Source organism: Colletotrichum godetiae, assembly GCF_030913485.1.
Source record: "Colletotrichum godetiae strain CBS 193.32 chromosome Unknown BDP55scaffold_1, whole genome shotgun sequence".
NCBI lineage: Eukaryota > Fungi > Ascomycota > Sordariomycetes > Glomerellales > Glomerellaceae > Colletotrichum > Colletotrichum godetiae.
In genome coordinates, this window is record NW_026851249.1 from 1,074,938 (window position 1) to 1,097,634 (window position 22,697).

At 52.0% G+C, this 22,697-nt stretch overlaps 7 protein-coding genes across 7 annotated transcripts; 4 read left to right on the top strand and 3 right to left on the bottom strand.

Moving 5' to 3' along the window:
• Nucleotides 1-4,869: 4,869 nt before the first annotated feature.
• On the bottom strand, nucleotides 4,870-5,562 carry BDP55DRAFT_722397 (uncharacterized protein; the record flags this gene model as incomplete). The annotated part of the gene is made up of 1 exon (XM_060578599.1): nucleotides 4,870-5,562. The coding sequence occupies one exon, from the start codon at nucleotides 5,560-5,562 to the stop codon at nucleotides 4,870-4,872; it is 693 nt and encodes a 230-aa protein (XP_060436910.1).
• A 789-nt stretch (nucleotides 5,563-6,351) lies between these two features.
• BDP55DRAFT_762782 (uncharacterized protein) lies at nucleotides 6,352-10,014 on the bottom strand (the record flags this gene model as incomplete). The annotated part of the gene is made up of 4 exons (XM_060580893.1): nucleotides 7,684-10,014; nucleotides 7,495-7,611; nucleotides 7,117-7,248; nucleotides 6,352-7,062 (listed from the first exon to the last, which is right to left on the bottom strand). Exons 1-4 carry the CDS (start codon nucleotides 9,835-9,837, stop codon nucleotides 6,352-6,354), a joined length of 3,114 nt encoding a protein of 1,037 aa, XP_060436911.1. The 5' UTR covers nucleotides 9,838-10,014.
• Nucleotides 10,015-12,443: 2,429 nt separating this feature from the next.
• On the top strand, nucleotides 12,444-13,843 carry BDP55DRAFT_640652 (Alpha/Beta hydrolase protein). Its single transcript, XM_060573355.1, has 2 exons — nucleotides 12,444-12,753; nucleotides 12,828-13,843. Exons 1-2 carry the CDS (start codon nucleotides 12,506-12,508, stop codon nucleotides 13,633-13,635), a joined length of 1,056 nt encoding a protein of 351 aa, XP_060436912.1. The 5' UTR covers nucleotides 12,444-12,505; the 3' UTR covers nucleotides 13,636-13,843.
• A 207-nt stretch (nucleotides 13,844-14,050) lies between these two features.
• BDP55DRAFT_538394 (exosome complex exonuclease RRP43) lies at nucleotides 14,051-15,082 on the top strand (the record flags this gene model as incomplete). Its single annotated transcript, XM_060567938.1, has 1 exon — nucleotides 14,051-15,082. One exon carries the CDS (start codon nucleotides 14,051-14,053, stop codon nucleotides 15,080-15,082), a length of 1,032 nt encoding a protein of 343 aa, XP_060436913.1.
• Nucleotides 15,083-15,458: 376 nt separating this feature from the next.
• Nucleotides 15,459-16,096, top strand: BDP55DRAFT_625406 (uncharacterized protein; the record flags this gene model as incomplete). Its single annotated transcript, XM_060571468.1, has 2 exons — nucleotides 15,459-15,774; nucleotides 15,867-16,096. 2 exons carry the CDS (start codon nucleotides 15,459-15,461, stop codon nucleotides 16,094-16,096), a joined length of 546 nt encoding a protein of 181 aa, XP_060436914.1.
• A 647-nt stretch (nucleotides 16,097-16,743) lies between these two features.
• On the top strand, nucleotides 16,744-18,755 carry BDP55DRAFT_640661 (rab protein geranylgeranyltransferase component A). Its single transcript, XM_060573356.1, has 3 exons — nucleotides 16,744-16,912; nucleotides 17,035-18,158; nucleotides 18,357-18,755. The coding sequence occupies exons 1-3, from the start codon at nucleotides 16,839-16,841 to the stop codon at nucleotides 18,698-18,700; spliced, it is 1,542 nt and encodes a 513-aa protein (XP_060436915.1). The 5' UTR covers nucleotides 16,744-16,838; the 3' UTR covers nucleotides 18,701-18,755.
• A 64-nt stretch (nucleotides 18,756-18,819) lies between these two features.
• Nucleotides 18,820-20,923, bottom strand: BDP55DRAFT_640662 (uncharacterized protein). Its single transcript, XM_060573357.1, has 2 exons — nucleotides 20,779-20,923; nucleotides 18,820-20,662 (listed from the first exon to the last, which is right to left on the bottom strand). The coding sequence occupies exons 1-2, from the start codon at nucleotides 20,840-20,842 to the stop codon at nucleotides 19,146-19,148; spliced, it is 1,581 nt and encodes a 526-aa protein (XP_060436916.1). The 5' UTR covers nucleotides 20,843-20,923; the 3' UTR covers nucleotides 18,820-19,145.
• Between the last annotated feature and the right edge of the window lie 1,774 nt (nucleotides 20,924-22,697).

The window sequence follows — 22,697 nt, forward strand, 5'->3', positions numbered from 1 at the left end:
TACCTCTCTCTCAGGCACATCCGGCCCCACCTTATCGAGCACATCAATTTCGCTCACAGGTGACCCAAACCTGATGAGCACACCATCTTCCGCCAACACATCAACATCTTCAGAATCCTCGCCTAATTTATCTCAAAGTACTTTCTCCCAGGGAGCTTTGGTGCCATCAACGCCGGGTGCGGTTTCTAGAAGCACGTCTAGTACAGAAACATCAACTACCAATGCTCTCACGGCAGTGCCAGGGGTACTTGCACCAGGCACGTCGTCTCTGTTTGAGTCTGCTACTACAACATCAACATCTCCTAGCTCATCAGCCAGCATTCTACCCAATTCCCTTTCGAGCAGTGCATTGAGTAACACTGCACCTACTTCAGTGACAGCTACTCCGGTTCAATCAAGTGTCCTTCCTTTCACATCTACATCTGAAGCATCCTCTTCGACCGATGGTAACAGCTTGTCTCTTTCAACCACTGCCGACATATCCACCGACTTGAGCATCTCCTCAAATGCCACTGGAACATCTTCTAATTTTTCCACCGGCTTGAGTACTTCGCCCTCTTCTACTATAGACATTTCCAGTAATGAGCCATCTTTCTCGTCTTCCAGTATAGTTGAGTCACAAACCTCGAGTTCGACAGACACTGCAGCTGGCTCGTTGTCAAGCTCTGAATTCTCAACCCAATCTGGGTTTTCAATCAGCTCGTCTAGCACCGAAATTGCGACCACTTCTGAAATAATCATCCCGTCTTCGGCACTTCCTAACATTCTTAGCTCTTCATCACCGAGCACAGAATCACCTTTCTCCGTTACCCCTCCCTCCTTGGGGGCTCCCACTTCTTCCAGAGCAGATTCGACCACCGCAACAACTGACGTTGTTTCCAGTGACTTGTCAGCCCTAGACTCTACCTCAACCTCTGCCCTCTCACCTAGTTCTAGCATCTCTTCGTCCGACCTAAGCACAGACATCGACTCTAGTAGTCTCTCTGCTTCACCCACAACATCTAGTTCTAGCTTGGTGACTCCAACAGCAACCTTTGTGACGTCTGTGGTTTTTTTCACAGGGACTGAGTCCTTCACTGGCACAGGCCTAGTCCCTCTCACCACTATTTACCCAAGCAACGGTAACGCCCCAACTGTGGTTTTTGGCGCGGCTAGAAGACTCTTTGCTTCTGTTGCTGTGCCTTATTCCGGTACGGGTATCATCACCGGACCTCAGCAAGTAAGCATCGTGTTGCCAAGCGGTTCGGACTCACTAGTAGTTGGAACAATCGTCTACGCAACACCTGACCCTCTTGTCACGTCTGAGGTAGACTACACAGGAATAGGCACCCTTACCTCGCCTCTTCCATTGACCACCATCTATCAATCAGGCACTGTCCCCGGGACCGTGATTTTGGCAAGACCGGCCATCTTTGCTACGTCTGAGATCAGTTCTACCGTCGGTTCCAGTACTTCGAGCGAGTCCTCTACTCCTATCGATTTCAGTACGACATCGCAGTTCACAAGCTTGGTCGGAAGTAGTTCGTCGTTAGAGACGAGCTCCGATTCAACATCCAGTTCACCGCTTTACTCTATCTCAGCCTCTGTTTCCTCTAGAAGCTCATCAGGACCGAGCGATGTTTCCGAGTCTATCACCTCGAGCTTGCCTACTGTCCTAGCTGATTCCAGTACATCGAGCGAAGTACAGCTGGGACCAAGCAGCCTTGCACCGGTTTCCTCATCAACTTCATCCGATAGCTTAGGCTCGATGATTAGTGATCTGAGTTCTTCATCGATCATCTCAGTCTCCTCAGTTGATTCCACTTCAAGCCCAGAGCCGACAAGCTTTAGCACAACACCGACGGGTGTCAGCCTCCCAACCAGCGGCAGCATCGATCCGGCGTTGCTGAGCATATCTTCAAGCTCGACAAGCGATGTAATTTCGTTAATCTCCACGAACGAAAGCTCCGCTTTTTCAATCCCAACGACAACACCAGCTGAGCTAGATACCACAGTGGCCCAAGCAACATTGCAGTCGTCTGATACAAGCATCGGGGTGTCTTCTCCCAACACCATCGAGTCGAGCGACTTTGTGTCTTCATCCCTTGCGATTACATCTTCTACTACTTTTTCTCCTGATATCAGTTCTACCACTGATACTTCTTCGATCGATGTAACGACTTCCATCGAGGTTCCTTCATCTTTGGAAAGTGGCTATTCATCCGAAAGTACCATTCCGGTTATTCCCTCAACCTCGGATCAGACCGACATCTCTAGTTCAGCCCCGACCGCATCTGCCCTCTACGACAGCATCCAGATACCCTTCACAGGTACTGATCAGTTATCCACTCCGATTCCTGTCAGTACAGTACCTCCGAGCGGGAGCATTCGCGGAACCATTGTCTACGCCGCGCGGTTCCTCACCTCGACAGTGTTGGGTCCGGGTCAATCCACAGTCACCCTTTCGACTATGCAGCCTTCTGGAACACAATCTCTTGGCTTGGTAGTCATTGCAGTTCCTGCCTCTCCAGAGCCGTCGACGGCGCCGTCTATCACGTCTGATAATGGAGGAGCCTTCTCCAGCAAGATCAGCTCTGAGTCATCAGCCACTTCACTCACAACTTCGGTAATTTTGGCATCTTCAGCAGCTGAGACAAGCAACACCAACTTGAGTGAAAGCACCGACAGCACTGGAACTATCGAACCTAGCACAATTCTTGAATCAACCAGCGTCACGACGACATTCAGCGAAGTCGCAAGCACGAGCGCCATCAACACCGGAACAGATACATCCTTTGCTTCTCTACTTACGACCAGCAACTCGAGCTCTTTGAGTGACGCTCTTTCAACGTCTAGCCTAAGCAATCTACAGAGTAGCAGTACCTTCTTCGAGGCCCTTAGTATCGAGACGAGCGCTAGCACTTCGAGTACTATCAGATCAGAAGCAAGCAGCTCCATTTCTACCAACAAAACCTCAACTGACGCCAGTTCTTCGTTCTCTTCCACTGTCTCGAGCTTTTCCATTGGGCCTCTTACTACAACTACGGAAGCTGACAGCAGCGACAGCGTCTCAATGACAAGTAGCACCAGCGACTTCGAGACAGTTCCCACAGCACTTGCTTCTCTGATATCCACCACCGATTCCAGCTCCGTGTCAGGCTCATCCACTACAGTGAATGACATTACTTCAGGGTCCAGCAGCTCAATTGAGGAAACCGCCAGTTTGGCCTCAAGCATTGAGATCTCTTCGACAGCTTCTTCAAGTCTTTCATCCGAGACAACCAGTATTTCTCCTGACACCACTACCATAGATGCTTCTTCGTCCCTTTTATCGACTAGCCCTGATACGAATACCTCCTTGTCTTCGGATTCCACGAGCAGCGGTCTAACAGCAACCGCTTCAATCCCTTCTGAGACTACGCAACTCTCAAGCATGTCAGAATCTAGGGACACTGCTTTTTACGTCACCTCGCAACTCATCTATACAGGCCCCTCTTCGCTGTCTGAGCCTTTCCCATTGAGCACCGTCCAACCAACTAACGGATCTCCGGGTACTGTTATCTTGGCAGTCCCAGCCTCGTTCTATGCCACTTCTACTTTGATCTATACTGAAGGCGACTCCTATATCGTTCCGTCTGCTATCAGCACAGTTGCGCCGTCCGGAACAGCTAAGGGCACCGTCATCTTTGCCGCTCGCTACGCAGTGGCTAGGGTTGCGTACTCGGGAACTTCAGTCATCACGGAGCCCATCCCCATTGCCACATACCCGGGCAGCGGGACAGACATTGGCACTATTGTCTATGCCGATCCTCCGTCAAGCTCAGCAACATCAGAGATATCGCCTACTACATCAACATTTTCAAACTCTCTTGATTCGATCACTTCCTCGGTCACCTCAGTTTCGTCAATTTCCTCCGACGCGGAATTCTCTTTTTCGTCGACGAGTAGCGCATTTCTGTCTGCTATTTCTTCGTCACTGGAGGCTTCCACTGAATCTTCAACATCTTCGAGCGTCAGTATCGCATTCAATCCTAATACATTGCTGCCGAGTTCAACGTCCGAGTTGACGACGGAGGAGCCGACAACCTCGAGTACACTGCTTTCCGGGGCGACATCATCTTCATCAAGCGACTCGGCAAACTCCGTAGGTACGACAGCTTTGTCTACGACTAGCCCAGATGGCCAGCAGTCGTCTACCAGCACGTCATTGAATGCAGAGTCAGCTACTTCAAGCACTTTGATCACTGGACCTACCTCAACAACAACAACCACTTCATCGTCTTTGCTATCTTCAAGCTCTTCGGAAACTACTGGCCTCGACACGCCGTCACCTATGTCGAGCATTTCGTCATCGGGCGTGGAAAGCAGTGCTTCGACTACCTCATCTAGCGATTCTTCTCTGTTCACTCCTACATCCTCATCTGACTCGAATTTTACAACCAGTAGTGACCCGCAAACGCCATCAGTGACGCTTACTCCTAGCTCAGCCACCACTGTCACATCGACAAGCGACTCTGTGGATGGGACCTCGACCAGCTCTTCGGCGGGCTCTTCGTCATTATTCTCGAGCATAGCGACCACTACTGAACCCGATACGGTACTTCGAACATCGACCGGTACATCCACCAGTGAAGGTTCCTCTGTATCGAGTATCTCAACTTCAGGCCCGAGCCCTCCATCAATATCGAGTTCTTTTGAAGGTTCATCCTTATCCACGAGCACTCGGAACACAGTCGAGATCAACACCTTGCTGTCAACATCTAGCGACTCAACAACGACAAGCTCAGTGTCCTTATCTGATATTTCTTCTGTATCGAGTAGTGCAACTTCAGAGCCCATTTATCAGACGACCTCAAGCTTTATGGACGACTCCACATCTTCCTCTAGCACTCAGATTACTGCTGAGATAAATACCTTGCTACCGACATCTACCGGGTCAACAACGGCAAACACCGAGACAACTTCCTCGTCTCTCGACTCGAGAAGCTCATCCGGAATTCTTTCTGCATCAAGCTCCACTATTGCCTCTGATACATTATCATCCATCACCAGCACCACGTCTACGAGTAGCTCATCATCTGCTGCTCCAACAATTGACCCCGCTAGTCTTGCCTCGACGTTTACAGAATCGCCGACGACTGGTGCCACTTCTCCTCTTTCCTCGAGTTCAAATCGAAGCTCGTCGTCCGTATCCGATTCCGAAAGCTCAACTGAGGCCACGTCCAGTTCGTCGCTTTCCTCTTCGTCAAGTTCGACCGGGCTGTCTCTTTCTTCGAGCCCAACGATTGATCCAGCTAGTCTGATCGCAAGTTCAGAGTCATCTTTCTCAAGCTCAACGACATCTTTCGCCAGCTCGACCGCCGAATCCACAACTACCATTTCAAGCTCGACTTTGCCCGCATCTTCTACTTCTTCCACCTCTGCGTCCTTCAGTACGACAAGCGATGCAGCAACCCAGGTCACTACGTCTGAGTCATCATCGGCAAGCACTACGAGCACCTCTTTGCTAGCGTCTTCGTCGCTATCCACCTCTTCGGCCGCACCAGGGGTCACTCCTTCAGCCTCATCTGAATTGTCAGTCATCTTGTCTACGTCTTCAAGTGCACCAATAGATCAAGCAACGCTACTGCCTACTTCGGCGGGGTCAACGACAAGTACAGCCGGAGAACCAAGCTCCCTGTCGCTCACATCTTTATCATTGGCCTCCTCCTCCTCAAGCGCCCCAGATGCCACTTCCTCAAGCTCATCTGATTCGATATCCAATTCAATTGCTTCCTCTACTTCTTCGAGTGTAGCGTTCGATGTAGAAACTTCGCTTTCTACTTCAGAAACATCGTCAACTAGCAATTCGATCTTCCCATCATCGTCAACATCATCCTCCACATTTTTATCCAGCTCTTCCTCTGGACCTGCTACCACCCCATCTATTACATTTGTGTACACGACTATTTTCCTCACGGCCTCTGACTCGCCAGACTCAACCATTATTGCTTCAATTGATCCAAGCGGTACTCAAGCTGGCACCATAGTTGTCGGAAGGCGGGCACAATTTGTCACTGTCACTCGCCCATACAGTGGAACAAACACTCTGAGCGGCGGTGCAACCACTGTCAGCATTGTTCAGCCGCAAAATGAACAGCCCGGGACAGTCTATGTTGAGACGACTCCAACTGCGGCAGTCTCTACTTCTAGTTCGACATCGACCAGCCCCCAGTCAACATCGTCAACCTTGATTTCCACGAGCTCTTCAACGTCTGAATCGCTTGCAAGCGCTTCTTCCACGAGTCCTAGCGCTTCGTTGTCAAGCACAACTAATGCTGTTGAGCCAAACACTTTGCTGTCGAGCACGAGTTTTTCTTTGATGAGCTCGTCTTACAGCTCAGACTCGCTCTCGTCGACCTCAACTTCGGAGGTGCTGTCGACTTCAGATAGCACTTCCGAAGGTAGTACTGGATTGTCTTCTGTGTCGACTTCCATCACATCTCCCGGTACCTTGAGTATCACGTCCTCAACTCCATCCAGTACTATCGAAGCGAATAGCCTGCTGCCGATCACGAGTGTTTCTTCGATGAGCGCCTCGTCCAGCTCGGAGCCCCTGTCATCAACTTCTACATCACAGTCCTTATCTACGTCTACATTACAGTTTTCATCGACATCGAGTAGTACCTTAAGCCAGTCCCTCAGCGGCAGCTCAAGTAGCCTGGTGAGCGGGTCCTCCAGCAGTTCACTCAGCAGCTCTTCTTCTTCTTCTTCTTCTTCTTCTTCTTCTTCTTCTTCTTCTGCCAGCTCAGCTTCATCGAGCCCGGCTGCCAATCCCGCAACTTTGTTGTCGACATCATCGACTGCCGCGTTGCCATCAAGTACCAGCACAACCGAGTTAGCTAGTTCAAGCTCAGTTGGCTCTTCCAGCACTTCCACGACCACAAGCGTTTCAAGCACATCGTCGACGTCCTCGCCAAGCAGCTCCCCATCATCAAGTATCACAGTCGACCAGGCCACATTGCTGCCGACCACCACTAGTGCTTCTTCGACATCGACTCCGGGATCAAATTCCAGCTCGACCGCATTCTCTTCCTCTGGTTCCTCCAGCACGAGTCAAATATCAAGCTTATCAACGACAGCGAGAGCCTCATCGACGTCGACGTCTTCAAGCATTACGGTTGACCAGGCCACCTTGCTGCCGACGACCTCAAGTGTTTCTTCGACGTCAGCGTCAGACTCAAGCACTAGTTTATCCGTGACGTCCTCTTTAACTTCGTTCTCGAGTCTCTTCAGCACAAGTCAGAGCTCATCGTCGACCGCACCCACATCACCGACACAGACCTCAACGAGCAGCTCCGCAAATAACTCATCTCCCACAAGCCCAACTACGAATGCTGCTACGCTGCTCCCAACATCGACTAGTACATCATCAGATCAAAGTTCGAGCTCCTCTAGCGCATTTTCGACGTCTTCCAGCTCATCGATCAGCATTTCTGCTTCTCAAACTTCGTCTTCTTCAAGCAGCCTTCTCACCAGCTCATCGTCCCCAAGCTCATCATTCAGTAGCTCTACTTCTTCCAGCGTGTCTGTTAACCCCGCCACATTGGTACCTACAACTTCTAGCACTTCGACGAGCAGCTCTTCAAGCAGCTACCAGAGCAGTTCATCGTCAACAAGCACCTATTCTAGCCCCGCTATATCTTCATCTGCGTCCAGCGGTACCTCAACGCCAATCAGTACCTCCTCGTCAATCATCTCAAGTACATCTTCAGTCAGTGCAACGGCGAACGCCGCCACGCTTCTTCCCACAAGTAGTAGTACAATATCGTCTTCTTTGAGCAGTTTCAGTGGCAGTTCTTCTTCTTCTTCTTCTAGCTCTGCAGTCAGCGGAAGCTCCACTACTAGCGTTACATCATCTAGCAGTAGCTCGTTCAGTAGCTTTTCCTCTGCCAGCCCAACTGCCAACGCCGGCACACTGCTTCCTACGACAAGCAGCGCAATAGGGTCGTCTTCAAGCACTATGACTAGCAGCTCGTCGTCGCCGTCGAGGTCAACGTCTATTTTAGGCTCCACTACCGGTAGTACCATCTCTAGCAGCACTTCCTCCGCCACTGCAACAGTCAATCCAGCTACGTTGCTGTCACCAAGCATTAGTTCAACAGCCACACCATCGAGCAGCTCCCCAAGCAGCTCTCTATTCTCTCTCAGCTCGTCGACCAGCTCAGCCACAGTTGTCTCTACTAGCAGCAGTGCAATTGCTAGTAGTAATCTGTCTAGCACGTCTTCTTCTTCGTCCAGCGCAACAGTCAACGCAGCCACACTCCTTTCAATGACCAGCAGCGCTTCTACAAGCAGTCTTTCGACCATCTCATCTTCATCTTCAAGGGCAACGACAAGCTCCTCATCAATTGCGACGAGTATCTCTTCTGTCAGCACTACATCGTTCTCGTCTTCTTCATCCAGTCTGACGGTCAATGCGGCTACTCTGATATCCACCTCCACTAGCGGGACGCCCACGAGCAGCAGCTCTGCCACCAGTTCGTCCCCCAATATCGCAGCAAGTTCTTCGAGTTCAATCTCCACCACCAGTACCACTTCTACGAGTACGAGCAGGTTCTCGAGCAGCTCTTCGACTGGCACTTCGTCTTCTTCAAGCCCGACGGTTGAAGCAGCCTCAATGGTATCCATCACTAGCAGCACATCTACAAGCAGTAGTTCTCCTACCAGCTCAGTATCTCCCACTGCTACTAGCTCTTCGAGCTCGACATCCACGAGTAGCGGCACTACTACTAGCCCATCATTTAGCAGCTCTGCTCTTAGCTCTTCTTCCACTTCTTCGAGTGCGACGGTCAACGCAGCCACCCTGCTGTCTACAACGAGCTCTACAACAAGTGCTTCGCCAAGTGCCTCAACAAGCAGAAGCTCGACATCTACCACGGCGTCTGTGAGCAGCTCACCAAGCAGCTCTTTTAGTAGTTCTCCGAGTAGCTCTACCACTGCAGCTACGGCGAACCAAGCAAGCTTGATCTCTACATCCAGCAGTGCCTTTATTAGCGGTTCTACCACCAGCTCTACCACTAGTAGTTCTACTACTAGCAGTATATCGAGTGCCTCTTCGAGTTCGCCTACTAGTGTCACGGTCAACCCCGCAACTTTGATTCCCACAACAAGCAGCAGTAGTAGCAGCAGTAGTAGCACGACGAGCAACAGTATTCCCACGAGTAGCAGTAGCTCGAGCAGCATTCTTTCAAGCACCTCATCTTCGAGCGCCACAGTTAACGCGGAGAGCTTAGTCTCGACTACAAGCAGCCCTACAACATCAACCACTAGGACCTCAACCTCATCATCACTCTCACCGACCTCGAACAGCTCTTCCTCAAGCACAGTTGCAACTTCGTCGTCGTCGTCTTCTCCTTCTTCTTCTTCTTCTTCTTCTTCTTCTTCTTCAAGCTCATCTGCTAGCGTTGCGCTCAACACCTTGCTGACTTCATCGAGCGCTTCCACATTCTCCACACTGACGAGATCGTCATCTTCCTCGACGTCTTCATCTACTTCAAGCAGCTCTTCTTCGTCTTCTCCAAGCAGCGTTAGTGTCCAGGCAAATACGCTGGCCTCAACTAGCTCGATAAGCAGCACTTCCTCAACGACAATCACGACAAGCACCACATCGACCTCATCGTCCTCCTCAAGAGCCAGCAGTACCTCGACATCATCTTCAAGCTCGACGACCTCTTCTTCTTCACGAACTACTACTTCAACTAGCAGCTCGTTCAGCTCGAGTAGTAGAAGCACGAGCACTTCATCGACTTCGTCCAGAGTTGTGGCTTCAGCGACGCAAGGCCCCGCATTCTCGTGCCCCACGACCGGATTCCTCATTCAGTCCCTGACCCTATTTTCACTGAACCTGGCCACCGGTGAGCGAACCCAAATTGCTGACAACGTGGGCGGAGACTCAGCCCGCAACATCAACGCCTTGGGCTACAACGCAAGAGAGGACTACCTCTACGGTATCTCCCAAAACGAGGGCGCAACTGACTTCAAGATCATCCGCATCCTGGCCAACGGCACAGGCACCTACGTCTCTACGGTCAGCAAACTCACAACTGGTCTGTTCAACTCGGGCGACATCGACGAGAACGGCCAGTACTGGATCTCAACTGGTGGCACCGACTACTACCAGTACAACTTCGCTCCCGGCACGTCAAACTACGGAGGTCTTGTCAGCAGTGGTAGGCTTAGCGGTACTGGGGGTTACACTATTGGTGACTGGACAGTCGTGCCTGGCGTCGGGGGTGGAGATCTATGGTCCATCGGCGTGAGCGGTCAATCTGCCTACCTGTTGCGCTGGAACCGGTCTACCCACCTCTTCACAACGGTTCGCAACTTGGGCAACCTCACAGGAGCAAGTTCCAGTACGACGCCTTTCTGGGGAGCCAGTTATGCCACCACAGATGGGTACCTGTTCGCGGTCGAAAACGGCACAGGCCAAATATGGCGTATTGCTGTCGATGGCTCTTCCGCCCCCTTGAGATTGAAAGATGCACCAGTCAGCAGTCGAAATGATGGTGCCAGATGTTTGGACTCTGGTGCCATTATTGTTGGTAGCTAAGCGTGGCCTGATGTCTCAATGGATTTTACTTCTTCTTTGTCTTTGCAAGGCCTTCGTAACATGTAATGTTTACCTAGGGTAGTATCGCATTGGGATATGTTTTGCTTCTACAAAGTTCATCGCGAACGATAGTTAAAGAACACGACTCAGACACTGAACCGAAACACAATGATAAAACTTCAGTTGGAAATATCCGAAACCAAGTCGTTTATAAATGCCAATTGCCAAGAGTCGGTTCCGAGGCGTCTGGTTGCTATCTCGAAGGCTCCATTACCGCAGTGTATCTTATCCAGTGCCCGTATGAACAAGACCCTGGTGCCAGCAGAAATTTCCCAGGCAACTAAGCCACATATGGTCGCATAAAGCACCAAATTTCCCACAGAGACTAAATATGGCATCGATGCTTTCGAGTCGCAGTGAAGATCAAGCTACTTCACTCCGAGACCCCAGGCCGGTGCTGGCAGTAGACACCAGACCTAAATGTTATTCATTTCCAAAGTAACAGTGCCCGTACTTAAAAGGGTGTCTGAGCAACCCTGTATTCTTCGGAACCCTGATTTATTCACTTCCAGGCATCATCACCTTGCATATATACCTGTATGTATAGATGTATATATACGAGGAAGTATCTGAAGACATGCGGTTCTTGTGATGGGATGATTATTGTAAGAGGTCAATATCGAGTTATGGCACGATCAAAGGCCCTACCTCCAACTATTCAATACGACCCAACCAATACGGATACAGTTACCATGCTCAACGTAGCTATGTGCAGGCATACGGATCCTAGGGAACCTCATCACCAGGCTGTAAATAACTAAGTAACTACGAAGTAGCGAGAGTTCTCTACACCAAATTCACGATAATATCAGTGGCTGAGATTGTTACATAGCACCAACACGCAGGGGCATTGAAGCCTAGCCATGCCCGTGCGATCAGCCAGCACATGCTAATTGATTAAGTTTCCGACTTGTTTAGCACAACGATTCGAAGAGTCAGCCTTTCTACATGTGCTTTCGAGTGTACAAATTCAAGTGAGGGCATTCCTAAAGAAATTCTTACTCCAAGGTGTAAGGCTGAAAGGTAGGCACGCAATAATGCTTAGTGCGTCTTCAAGCGTAACTGGCAGTTCTGTGCCCGTTTCAAATAGGACTGCATGCTAGCTGCAAATAATCCCCAGATCTTCAATCCCGCGTTGCTGATATAGACTTTAGGGTTATACCACAGACCAGCATCAGTCAAGCTTCAACTTGGTCACGCGGGCTTTGAAGTCTCCCGAGTCCCAAAGTTCCAACGAGTCAAGACCCATGCTAATTTTGGCACAGATTTGGCACTAGAGGATCGAGTTTCTCTCCGTAGTTACCCATCACAAGGGTCGCAAGGGATCCCAGCCCGCCTTAAATTGCTTAAAATGCATCCCCAAGACAACTGAAAACTGTGAAAAATGACGCTTTGTGCTGTAAATCATCAGGCTTAGCTTTACATCCACGGTCGCTATGAACTCTGACGTCGCCGGTTCCGCACAACAACTTGATTTTCCTCTGCCTCCCCCATCTTCAGAATTTTCGCCCGTTGGTTGAGAGTCATTCAAACCAACAAATATCATATCACACCGGGGTCACCGGATGTCACGCCACATATAGCATTGTTTACCTATTCCCACTCCACTGCGAAAATCGCCAAGATGCCAAAAGAGGAGGAAAAAAGGGGTTCGCCATTCAAATTGGGTAGGACCCGGAGGGACTTACATGGGGTCTCCACCGCGGATTGACCGTTACACTGCCGGCAGCCGAGGCTCGGGATGAGAGGTTGAAGAACTACATAGACGGCGATGGTTCCTCACTCGCTCGTTTTTTCTCTCTTTCGTCTCTCCAGTGCCATCATTGATTGCATCCACACTCGTTTTCGGCAGTCGTTCTTTGAGTCTGGATCAAGATGAGCGCCGTCACTAAGTTTGGGTTTGAGTATCAGACTGCCATTATCAATGGCGTCGAGTATAACTACATTCACGCCGAGCCGGCAGGCAAGGTACTGGGCACAATCTTCCTCATCCACGGGTGGCCCGATATGTCCCTGGGATGGCGCAACCAGATTCCTTACCTCCTGTCCAAGGGCCTCCGGGTCATTGCTCCTGACATGATGGGATACGGAGGTACCGATGCGCCCGCCGACGTCGACTTCTAGTGAGTCTCTTGCTTCCAATTCCATATCTGTGTCGACGAGTAAAGCTTGGGCAATGACTAACCAACGCAACCAGCACATTCAAGCGCGCCTCAGATGACATTGCCGCCCTCGCCAGCCACCTCGGCCTCTCGCGCATCATCCTTGGCGGCCACGACTGGGGCGGAGCGGTCGTCTACCGCGCAGCCCTCTGGCACCCGGAGCTGATCTCGGCCTTCTTCGTCATCAGCACCCCCTTCGCGCCCCCGCGTCTGGCATACGTCGATCAGGCCACCGCGCTGCCCACACTGCACTACCAGCTACAGTTCCGCACCGATGCCGTCCAGGACTACATTGGCCTCGGCGACGTCCAGAACGCCACCCGCGTCCGCCAGATCCTCAACACAATCTACGGCGTCAGGCTGCCTAGCGGCGCATCGGCCTTCAACTCCAGCGGTGCCGGATTCGACTTTGACTTGCTCGATGGTGTGACGACGGACACGTCGTTGCTCAGCGAGGAGGAGCTCGACTACTACGTGGAGAACTATGCCGGGAGCGACCCGTTCAACAGGACGCTCAACTGGTACCGCACCGGCGAGCTCAACTGGCAGGACGAGCTCGCGCTTGTCCCTAGCAATACTACCGCATACACGGCCAAGTACTCGCAGCCTGCGCTGTACATTGGCGGTTCTCTCGACTCGGCGCTTCCTCCGATTTTGTCGACGGGTATGGAGACGTACTTTGATAGCTTGTCCAGGGGCGAGGTGAATGGCACGCACTGGGTCATGTGGGAGAAGCCCGAGGATGTGAACAGCTATGTTGGTAACTGGTTGAGCAGCTCACTATTGGGAAATTTGAGTATCGGTGTGAATGCCACGGCTGGGAGCGCTCTGGCTCTGCTGTGATCGGTGAGATGTCGGTAGAGGGCCTGGCCTCTGAAAGGACAATGATGCGTATGACCATAAAAATCAGCATTTAATAGAAGAATCTTACCATGACTCAATCTCAATCCCAAGAAGCGCCGCTGTGAAGTCTGAACGCAATTGATCGCCTGAACTCATGATTTGAAGTCATCAACGCTGCATCTAATGGTGGGGTGAGGGATGTGCGATGATGCAGCTGCAGGAAGGGACCATGCGTTCACTGCCCGCAGGCCCAGCTGTTTGAACCCCACCGGAGCCACTTACGCCGACCTCCGACTCCACTCAAAATTTCTAGCTCACACTTCATCCCACCTCAGACAAGTCCAAGATCACATCGTATTGCGCCTCAATTGAGAGGATTGCCTGCTTTCTCGTTGGCCCAACAGATATCACGACAATGGCTGCCTCTAAGGGCCTCCCTCGCGACACGTTCGCCAAGCTCTCCCCTCACCCCTTCCTCCTCGCAAATCTCCAGCCTCCCGCGCCCGCCAACGCCGCGAGAAGCAACGGCCGCGCACCCAACGAGGCTCGAATCCCCAATGTCAACACTTCCAGCTTGACCCACGCCAACGGAAGCGCCGTGGTGCGTACGGGCGATACAACCGTCATTTGCGGTGTCCGTGCTGAGACACTTCTCGCCTCCGATATCCCCAACTTCCGCACCGCCGCGAACCTCAATAACGACAGCGGCAAGCCCAGCTCAGAGCTGAAGGACTACGACTTGCTCGTCCCCAACATCGAGCTCGCCACCGGCTGCGCGCCGCAGTTCCTCCCCGGCGTACCTCCCACCACACTCGCCCAGACTCTCAGCACGAGAGTATACTCGCTACTGCATTCCTCCAACCTCGTTGACCCAGAGAGCCTGAGAATATGGTACACTCGCCCTACCGAGAACGCCGGGGCGGAAGACGATGATGGGGATGATGAGATGGACGAGGACGAATTGAAGCCCGAGGGCGAAAAGGTTGTTATGGCGTACTGGGTTTTGTACATCGACATTTTCTTCATCTCCTTCGACGGCAACCCCTTCGACGTTGCCTGGGCCGCTATCCTGGCCGCTCTCCGCGACACAACAATCCCCGTCGCGCGATGGGACCCAGACCGCGAGATGGTCGTCTGCACCCGAGAGAGCCCCAAGCCCCTGACGCTGCACGGCTTTCCCGTCGCCTGCACAGCCGGCGTCTTCACAGGAAAGGAGACGACGGACCGGCCCGCCGCCGGCAAGTTCTGGGCTCTGGTCGACCCGGACAGATTGGAGGAAAGTCTATGTGATGAAGACGTTACGGCGGTGGTGGATCGAAGTGAGGGAGAGACGAAGGTATTGACGATATCAAAGCATGGAGGAACGGTACTGCAGCCGCAGCTCATACGGGAGTTTGTGGGTGTTGCGGAGCAGAGATGGGAGCAGTTTTACAAGGCCATGGCATGAAGATAATGATACCCACCAAAAGGAAGACACAAAAATCCAAGACGTTTGGGCAAAGGAAGCTTTCCCCTCTGATGTATCCTCAGGCTATGCTCGACCCGTGCAAGGTGGTAACCGATTCCCCCTATCGTGAGCTTTGGTGTGCCAGCCGCCTTTCACCCACCAGCCGCCTTTGGTGCGGCCCGGGTGAAGGTGAAGGCCCATACCTGCTTGAGCCCATCAACTTCCATTATCTTTTCTCTGACACGATCTTCTAAAGCTCCCAGGCCTCTTTCCTTACATCACCTTGCAAAATCAGCATTGCTGGAGGAAAGATAAAAAAATCATCACTACTTTCTGGGAATTTTATTCCAGAAAAACCAAGCATCATCATCCAGTCATGGCCCCCATGCATTCTCGAATCCAGGAGGCCTCGAAGGAGGAACTCGTCATGGTCCTCAAGGCCGTCTGCAGCTTCACCGGCACCCACTACCACGTCAAGAGCGTCCTCGACTACCTCGATGAGAAAAAGCAGTCGGACGCCGCGGCCGCCGCCAGCCGTCGCCTTCGGCAGTCTACCCACGCCTCCTTGTCTATGAAGAGTTGGGCTCAGCCGGTTCCCAAGGTTGTGAAGCGCAACATCAAGATGTGCTGCAACTGCGAGTTGCCCTTCATCGAGAACGAGAACACTGATGAGTCTTGCCGCCATCACCCTGGTGCGTTGTGATCCAACCAAAACACGCCCCCTACTTCATTTTTGTTCGGTATGGAATGGAAATATGCTGACGAAGTACCTTCAACGCAATAGGCAAGTGGCTTCTCGAATGCGAGAAGGGCGATAAGATCGAGTTCGTGGATCTTGACAAGGCCGGCGAGGAGTTCACTTCCAACGAGCAGGCCCTGCGCATCCTCGACTGCTGCAACAGCGAGCGTGGCGTCAGCAAGGGTTGCATCGCGGGCAAGCACGTCGCCATGGTCGCGGGTGTCGACACCAGCGAGGTCTCTGTCTCATCCAACAACGGCCCTGCCGACAACTAAGGGCAAACCCGACAACACGATAACGAGACATGATTATGATACCACAAGAACCAATGAAGGGCACTTCTTTTTGGGGGTATAGGTCAGCTTGATTATACAGAGTCGTCGATACCTGAGTAAGGTACAGCAAAGTTGCGCTAGGAATTGTTACGAGGCATACGAACAGGTCACGGCAGGTTTTCGCGAGGTGACAGAGGACTATCAGGAGGACTGGACGGAGGCCTGGTTCATTTACTTCGGTTCATAAAATCAACTAAGCAAAAGCATAAAGCTTCTTCATCTCTATAAGGATCGACAGAGGTCTGCAAAACACACCAGACACACAATGAGCGTGACGCGGTGAAGATATGTATTCCACAATTCGAGCCACCTTTTCAGACGTTATTCTAAGGCGGCAGATACTAGGGAAATTCCTTCTACCGCCCGGCGCCGAGGAAGCCTAATGAAAGGCCCTCATGAGCTGCGAATCTACAGAATGTTGACTCGCAGCTTGGTTACCGAGCGGATGGTGAAAGAAGGAGAAAAGTAAGAAAGTCGCGCTTTCCTTGCGAAATTTTAGGCGAGCCAGCTACAGTGCCGAAAGGACAGTGCCCGCTATGGCTTTCACACATTTCAGCCTCCATTTCCAGGTTCCCCACCACGGAGCCCCATCGTCAATCTTCCAGGTTCCAACCTCAGCTCTCGACTTCTACCGCAAATTTTCCCTCCTCGCTCTTCCTTTCGACCTTACACTTCCAACACCATGGAATCGCTGGCCGAGCAGACGTGGGATGTCATACTCCACGGCACTGGCCTGCAGCAGTCGCTGCTAGCCTTGTAAGCTCCTCTTCTTCTTGGCCTCTCTTTTCTTTCCCAGCCCAAGTCGTCGTCGTCTTTCGGCATCGTTGTTTCTTGAAAAAGCCTCGATCTGACTGACGCAGTCTCGCTTGGCCGTGAAGAGCCCTCTCGCGGTCAGGAAAGCAAATCCTGCACCTTGACCCCAACGAATACTACGGTGGCCCCGAAGCCGCCTTCAGTCTGCAGGAGGTCGAAGAGTGGGCTGCTGCGAACGCCACTGTCGCCGACGATGCCACGGGATCATCGCGCGTCTTCTCGTCGGCGGTCGTGAGCAAGCCCGAGGTAGCGACAGGCTCTGGGCCTTCACTTTCCTTCCCGAGAGCCTACACCCTCGCTCTCGCGCCACAGATCATACACACCCGCTCAGAGCTCGTGAAGCAGCTCGTGTCGTCGCGCGCGTTCCGACAGATCGAGTTTCTTGCCGTTGGGACCTTTTTCATCTATACTCCATCAGTCGTCGGCAGCGGGTCCGAGAATGGAAGAGCGAGCCTTGTGCCAATCCCCTCAACTCGCGAGGCCGTCTTCTCCACGACCGCGATCCCCGCGAGGGCAAAGCGGTCGCTCATGAAGTTCCTCAAGTTCGTCTTCGACTACAACTCGGAGAACAACAAGGACATATGGGCTCCACATGCTGAGAAGCCTCTGTCGGAGTTCCTGTTGTCCGACTTCAAGCTGGACGCTGCGCTGCAGACCTATGTCGTCACCCTTACCTTGAGTCTGGACGGCAAGGTCACGACCAAGGATGGCTTGGCCGCTATCCACAGGCACCTCTCTTCCATGGGCGCCTTCGGGCCAGGCTTCGCCGCTGTGTATCCCAAATGGGGCGGCCTCTCCGAGATCGCGCAAGTCGGTTGCCGCGCATGCGCCGTCGGTGGTGCAGTCTACATGCTAGGCACGGGCATGAAAACCACGCGCCAGCTCGACGAAGGCCTGGAAGATGGTGCTCGCTTCGAGGTCGACTTGACCAGCGACGTCACGGTGAAATCCCGGGCGTTGATTCGCGGCACCGAAGAGGTTGCCTTCGACAGCCAGCGCGTGAGCAGGTTGACTGCAGTCATCAACTCGCCGCTCTCATCTCTGTTCGAGGCTGTTGTCGAAGGATCACCTACACCAGCTGTCGCAGTCATTGCATTTCCGGCCAACTCCATTGCCGACGTTGCATCATCATTCCCCATCTACGTCTTTGCTCACTCGAGCGAGACTGGGGAATGTCCAATCGGTCAGAGTAAGTTCACACAAATTTCTCCTTTTTCCTCACAAGCCCCTCCCTCGTACACATGATGATTTCAGAAAAAACTTATCTACATTGCCTGAGCCTTGCTTTGACGTTAACTTCTGTGGAACTGATTGTACACATCCTCTTCACACTTTGACCTACAACATATCGTATGATTGTTACACAACTAACGTGGTCACTGTTTAGGCGTTCTCTACTTCGTCACTCCAAATGCATCAACCTCAACCGAAGCCTTGGAAAAGGCTTTGGTGTCGTTTCTCTCTGCCCTCGGTAATGGCGAGGACAAGCCAGAGGCGATTTACAAGGTCGCATACCAGCAGGCACAAGCGGTTGCGGCAATTTCCGCGGATGTATCAGACGTACTTCTCAGCTTGCCGCTCGATCTCGCCTTCAGCGACACGGCTCTAGAGCCTGTCAGGGACGCTTGGACGAAAGTCATGGGTCCTGCAGCTGAGGATCCCGACGTCGTCTACATGAAGTTTGATGATCGGGAAGGCGTCGGCGATGAGGAGGATGATGTCTACGAATAGTCTCCATCTTTTCAAATGAATGCACGTAATAATGAACCACGATGACTTTTTGAAATCAAGTACTTTTCTTGTGAATGTGGCTAATGTGTGTGTGTGTGTGTGTGTGTGATGCTTAGCAATTCTGAGTTCCCAAATTCTCCTCCCCCGACTGGTACCTTGATGGCAGAAATTCTTGGGCGTCTTCCCATCTTGAAGATGAAACGTCTTACTTGAATGACCTTTCCGGATGAAACCCCTTCATCCTGACCCGAAAAATCGAATGCATCGCGCGGCAAAGTTGAAAATCAAAGGCGCAGAAAATGAAAAACGAACCTCCCTTCCCGAAACAAACTTTTCAAGCGAGCAAATTTCTTCCCCGATTCTTACGTCCAAGCAGCTTGCAGCATTTGACACCCCATCTCGTTATGTCTTGTAAAAATCGATCGTTGAATACGTCGTTCCGTCGTCACTCCTCGCTGTTGATGTGCGCCGTCATATCAATTCCAATTCGAATGGGACCGAAGGGCTGAAGGTCCGCGACATGCTGCTCGACCGTGATGGCGTCCTTGGTCGCTAGAGACAGCACGTGGTAGAACGCCTGGGCCGCGACGACGTGGTTCTGCTTCGTGGGCTCAATGAGATCATCGAACTCGACCCATCGGCGGTTCTTCTTCACATCACCCTCCTTAATCTGGCCCGTCTTTTTGGCCTCTTCCTCAGTCCATTGCAGGAACTCCCCACTTGCGGTGTCGAGCATCGATCGCATCCATTGAGAATCGTTCTCGCCTTCCTGCTGGGCATCGACCAGAATCCCGGCCGGTCCTTCGGAAGCCAAATCCTGTGACGCTGGCATGTCGAAGGGAAGGGCGTCGAAATCATCCGTCTGCTGCGCATCATGAAGCGGCTCGAACGGTGGCATGCTGCTTCCGCGGATGCTGGCAGACTTCTGACGACTATGCCGCTGAGCGCTGTGGCTGACAACGGAAGAGCCTCTGCCCACCGAGGGGGTTTGGGCCCAAGGCATCATGGAGGATGAATGGTTGTCGCGCATTGGCTGGCCAGCTTCCATGCCCATCTCGGGCATTGAATCATCGCCGACTTCCATCTCGAAGCCAATGTCGTCGTCCATAGAGCGGCCCTGCTGTGGAGTCTCGTCGACCCTGGGCCGAACGTTTCGGTCCATATTTCCATCGCCATCCTCTCCAAATGCATCGCCTGCTCGTCTTCGACGGCTCTTGGGAGAAGTTGTCTGAGCCTCGCGCTCTTCTTCGGTGGGTGGGCCGTAAACGATATCTCCAAGGCCTTTGCCCGCGAACATTTCAGCCAAGGGGAAGTCAGCCCCATAGGTACCCACGCCTCCAATGCCCTTTCCAAAAACAAAGAAGTAGGCGTTTTCTTTCGCTTGGATGGCACTGCCTTTGCGCCTTTTGTTTGCTCTTTCCGCGTTGTCGAGATAGTTTTCCTGCCAGGATTTGAGGGTTGAACGGGAGAGTTGCGTGCCGTTATCCAGCTTTATAATACGGCGGCGCTTCTTGGAAGGAGCAACAGCTTGATCACTCTGAGCTCCCCGCGGAGTTCTAGGGACCAATGACGCATCATCCGAGACTGGAAGAGGATCGCTTCCGAGCAAGGGAACAGCATCTTGAGCGTCGACAGCGGAGACATCGCCAGCAACCTGATGCGCGTCCGCACCCTGATCTTGCCGAATTGGAAAGTCGGCCTCATCCATATCGATTCCTGCAAGCACGGCTAACTCGAGCTCATCTTCGTCCAGTATTACTGCCCCATTTTCGTCAATGGCTAGCTCCACGCCGCCAAAGTTGTCGAAGTCATCCAGAGCTCCAAACGGGTTTGCATTCATGTCGAGTTCCATATCGTCCCGAGATCGAGGAAGGAGCGTCTTCTGTGCAGATCCTTGCGCGAAGGGGGAAGGCAAGCGGAAATCCGGGATATCTGGCGACTGGGAGAAGTCGAGTTGGAAAGGCGAGTTTTCGTGACCGCTGTTGTCAAAGAAGTCAATGGGATCAGGAAACGGACTGAGTTGCGACTGCGACTTGTTTTTGGATCCCGAAGAAGGCTGACTTCCAGCAACGAAACAGGGATTGCCGTCCTCGCCGATGGTGAAGTAGGGCATGACACTTGTAGGAACGAATCCTGGGTCATCGCTCAAGGTAATCTGCTCGCGCCTACCAAATTCAGTCAGCGTGTTGAGTCGAATGGCAGTGTTTGGTCAGTTTACCTCGCTCTTCCGGCTTTGGGGTCAGTCTCGTTGTTGGCAATGAGTCTGAGAAAGGTTCTCATCGTCATCTGCACCTTCTCTGTATCGGTGAGCATGTATTTACACTGCGATGAGTAGACCCGAGAGACGCCATAGAGAAGATTGCTCTGCAAGCGCAGAGAAATGGGCGCTCCCGGCTGAATGATCTTCTCGCAGGCCTTCCGAATATCGACATCTTCGATGGCCCGACGAGACACCTTTTTGTGAGTACCGGCGCCACGAGGACCAACGGTGGCGATGACCCTAGAGATAAAGAGTAAGTATCAAGACTAGTTCAAGCGATCAAGACATTTACTCACCAGATTGTCGCAACGCCGAACTGATGGCTGGTGAGGACTGCTTGGTATTAGAGACTTCTCGGGCCAGGGCTGTAAAAGAGATGACCAACTCTCGTGGCTATAGAACATGATGGCTTCTACACAAGAGCTTAACGCCGTCGTGGCGGGGTTTTGAGGCTTCGAGACAACTAGACTTGGCGGAAAGCAGGAGGTTGGGCGTGGTCTTTGTGATGTTGATGTGGAATTGACTGGGTGAGAGTGGAAGAAAGAAGAAGGAACGACGCAGAGGAAGTACAAGTAGTCGCATCGTCTCGTTTCGACGGAGGAGACAGACCAGGGATGCCTTCCGTATTTGAGCTTCTTTGCCTCGCGCTTACCCAAATACTCCTACCATGTCCAGAGTTCCCCAACGTCAGGAAGACACATTGGCCAGCGGGTACCTACCTCGCGTTGCAATAGATCAAAGTAAGGTAGGTGGGTACAAGGAGCCCAAGCCCAGACTATCTGGCTTACGTCTGCACTGGTGCTTCGGAGTTCGCCTCAAGCATCAGATCCAAGGCGTCAGTCCGGATGCCCCTCTCTGAAGACCCGATATGTAGTCTAGCGGACACATCAAGACTCACTTGTTATGAAGACTTGGCCGGATTTATGCGCTTTATAGTTAGATAATGATTTCTCAAGATTCGTTAATCTAATTATTCACACTCAGACTGTTGATGCCCTGATCTTGGTCGGCCGTCGTCATTGTTGATACTGCTTCCTCAGGCATGGGTACCTTGGTCTCAGAAACTTGATCTGGCCTGAAGTTATTGCGACATTTTCAAGCATCATATGGTATAGCTTACTGGTGCTTTTGGCACCTTCAAGAAGACATGGCATCGGTACCTAGCTACCGTAGATTAAAGTGTTGGTGTGGGATTTCTACTTGAACGGAGTCCACTACCGTGAAATGCGTGAAGATGGGAGGATTCGGTGCCTTGGAGACCACCAGAAATCTTCCTCTCCCCGAGTCCTGAACCCAGAGATCAGGCTATATATTTACAGCATTGCAACGCACGAGATGGCGCCACGTCGTGAAAAGATCCGCACTCATGTGCAACGAGGACAGCCAAGGAAAAAAGCAGAGCTTCATTTATTTAGTAATATTGCCCCTATATCGGATTACCAAGCTTCGACTCAAGTTTGGCCTTGTTCTTCAATTGAGACGTGTTTCAAACTTTCTCAAGAAGATAAAACTATCTGAAAATGTAGTACTTTTCTATAAAACGCTTTATCACCTAAGTACTCCGCGAGATCGCTAGTATTAATTCATCCTTTGATTGAAGCTGCAATTGAACTCCGGATGACATAAGCATTTGGCGCTTGCTTGACAGATCCGCCAGACGAGCACAGATCCTGAGACCCCTGCAAGGTCCGACCGGGCCCACCTCACCTCAAGTAACCCCCGGAGGTCGGCAAGCTG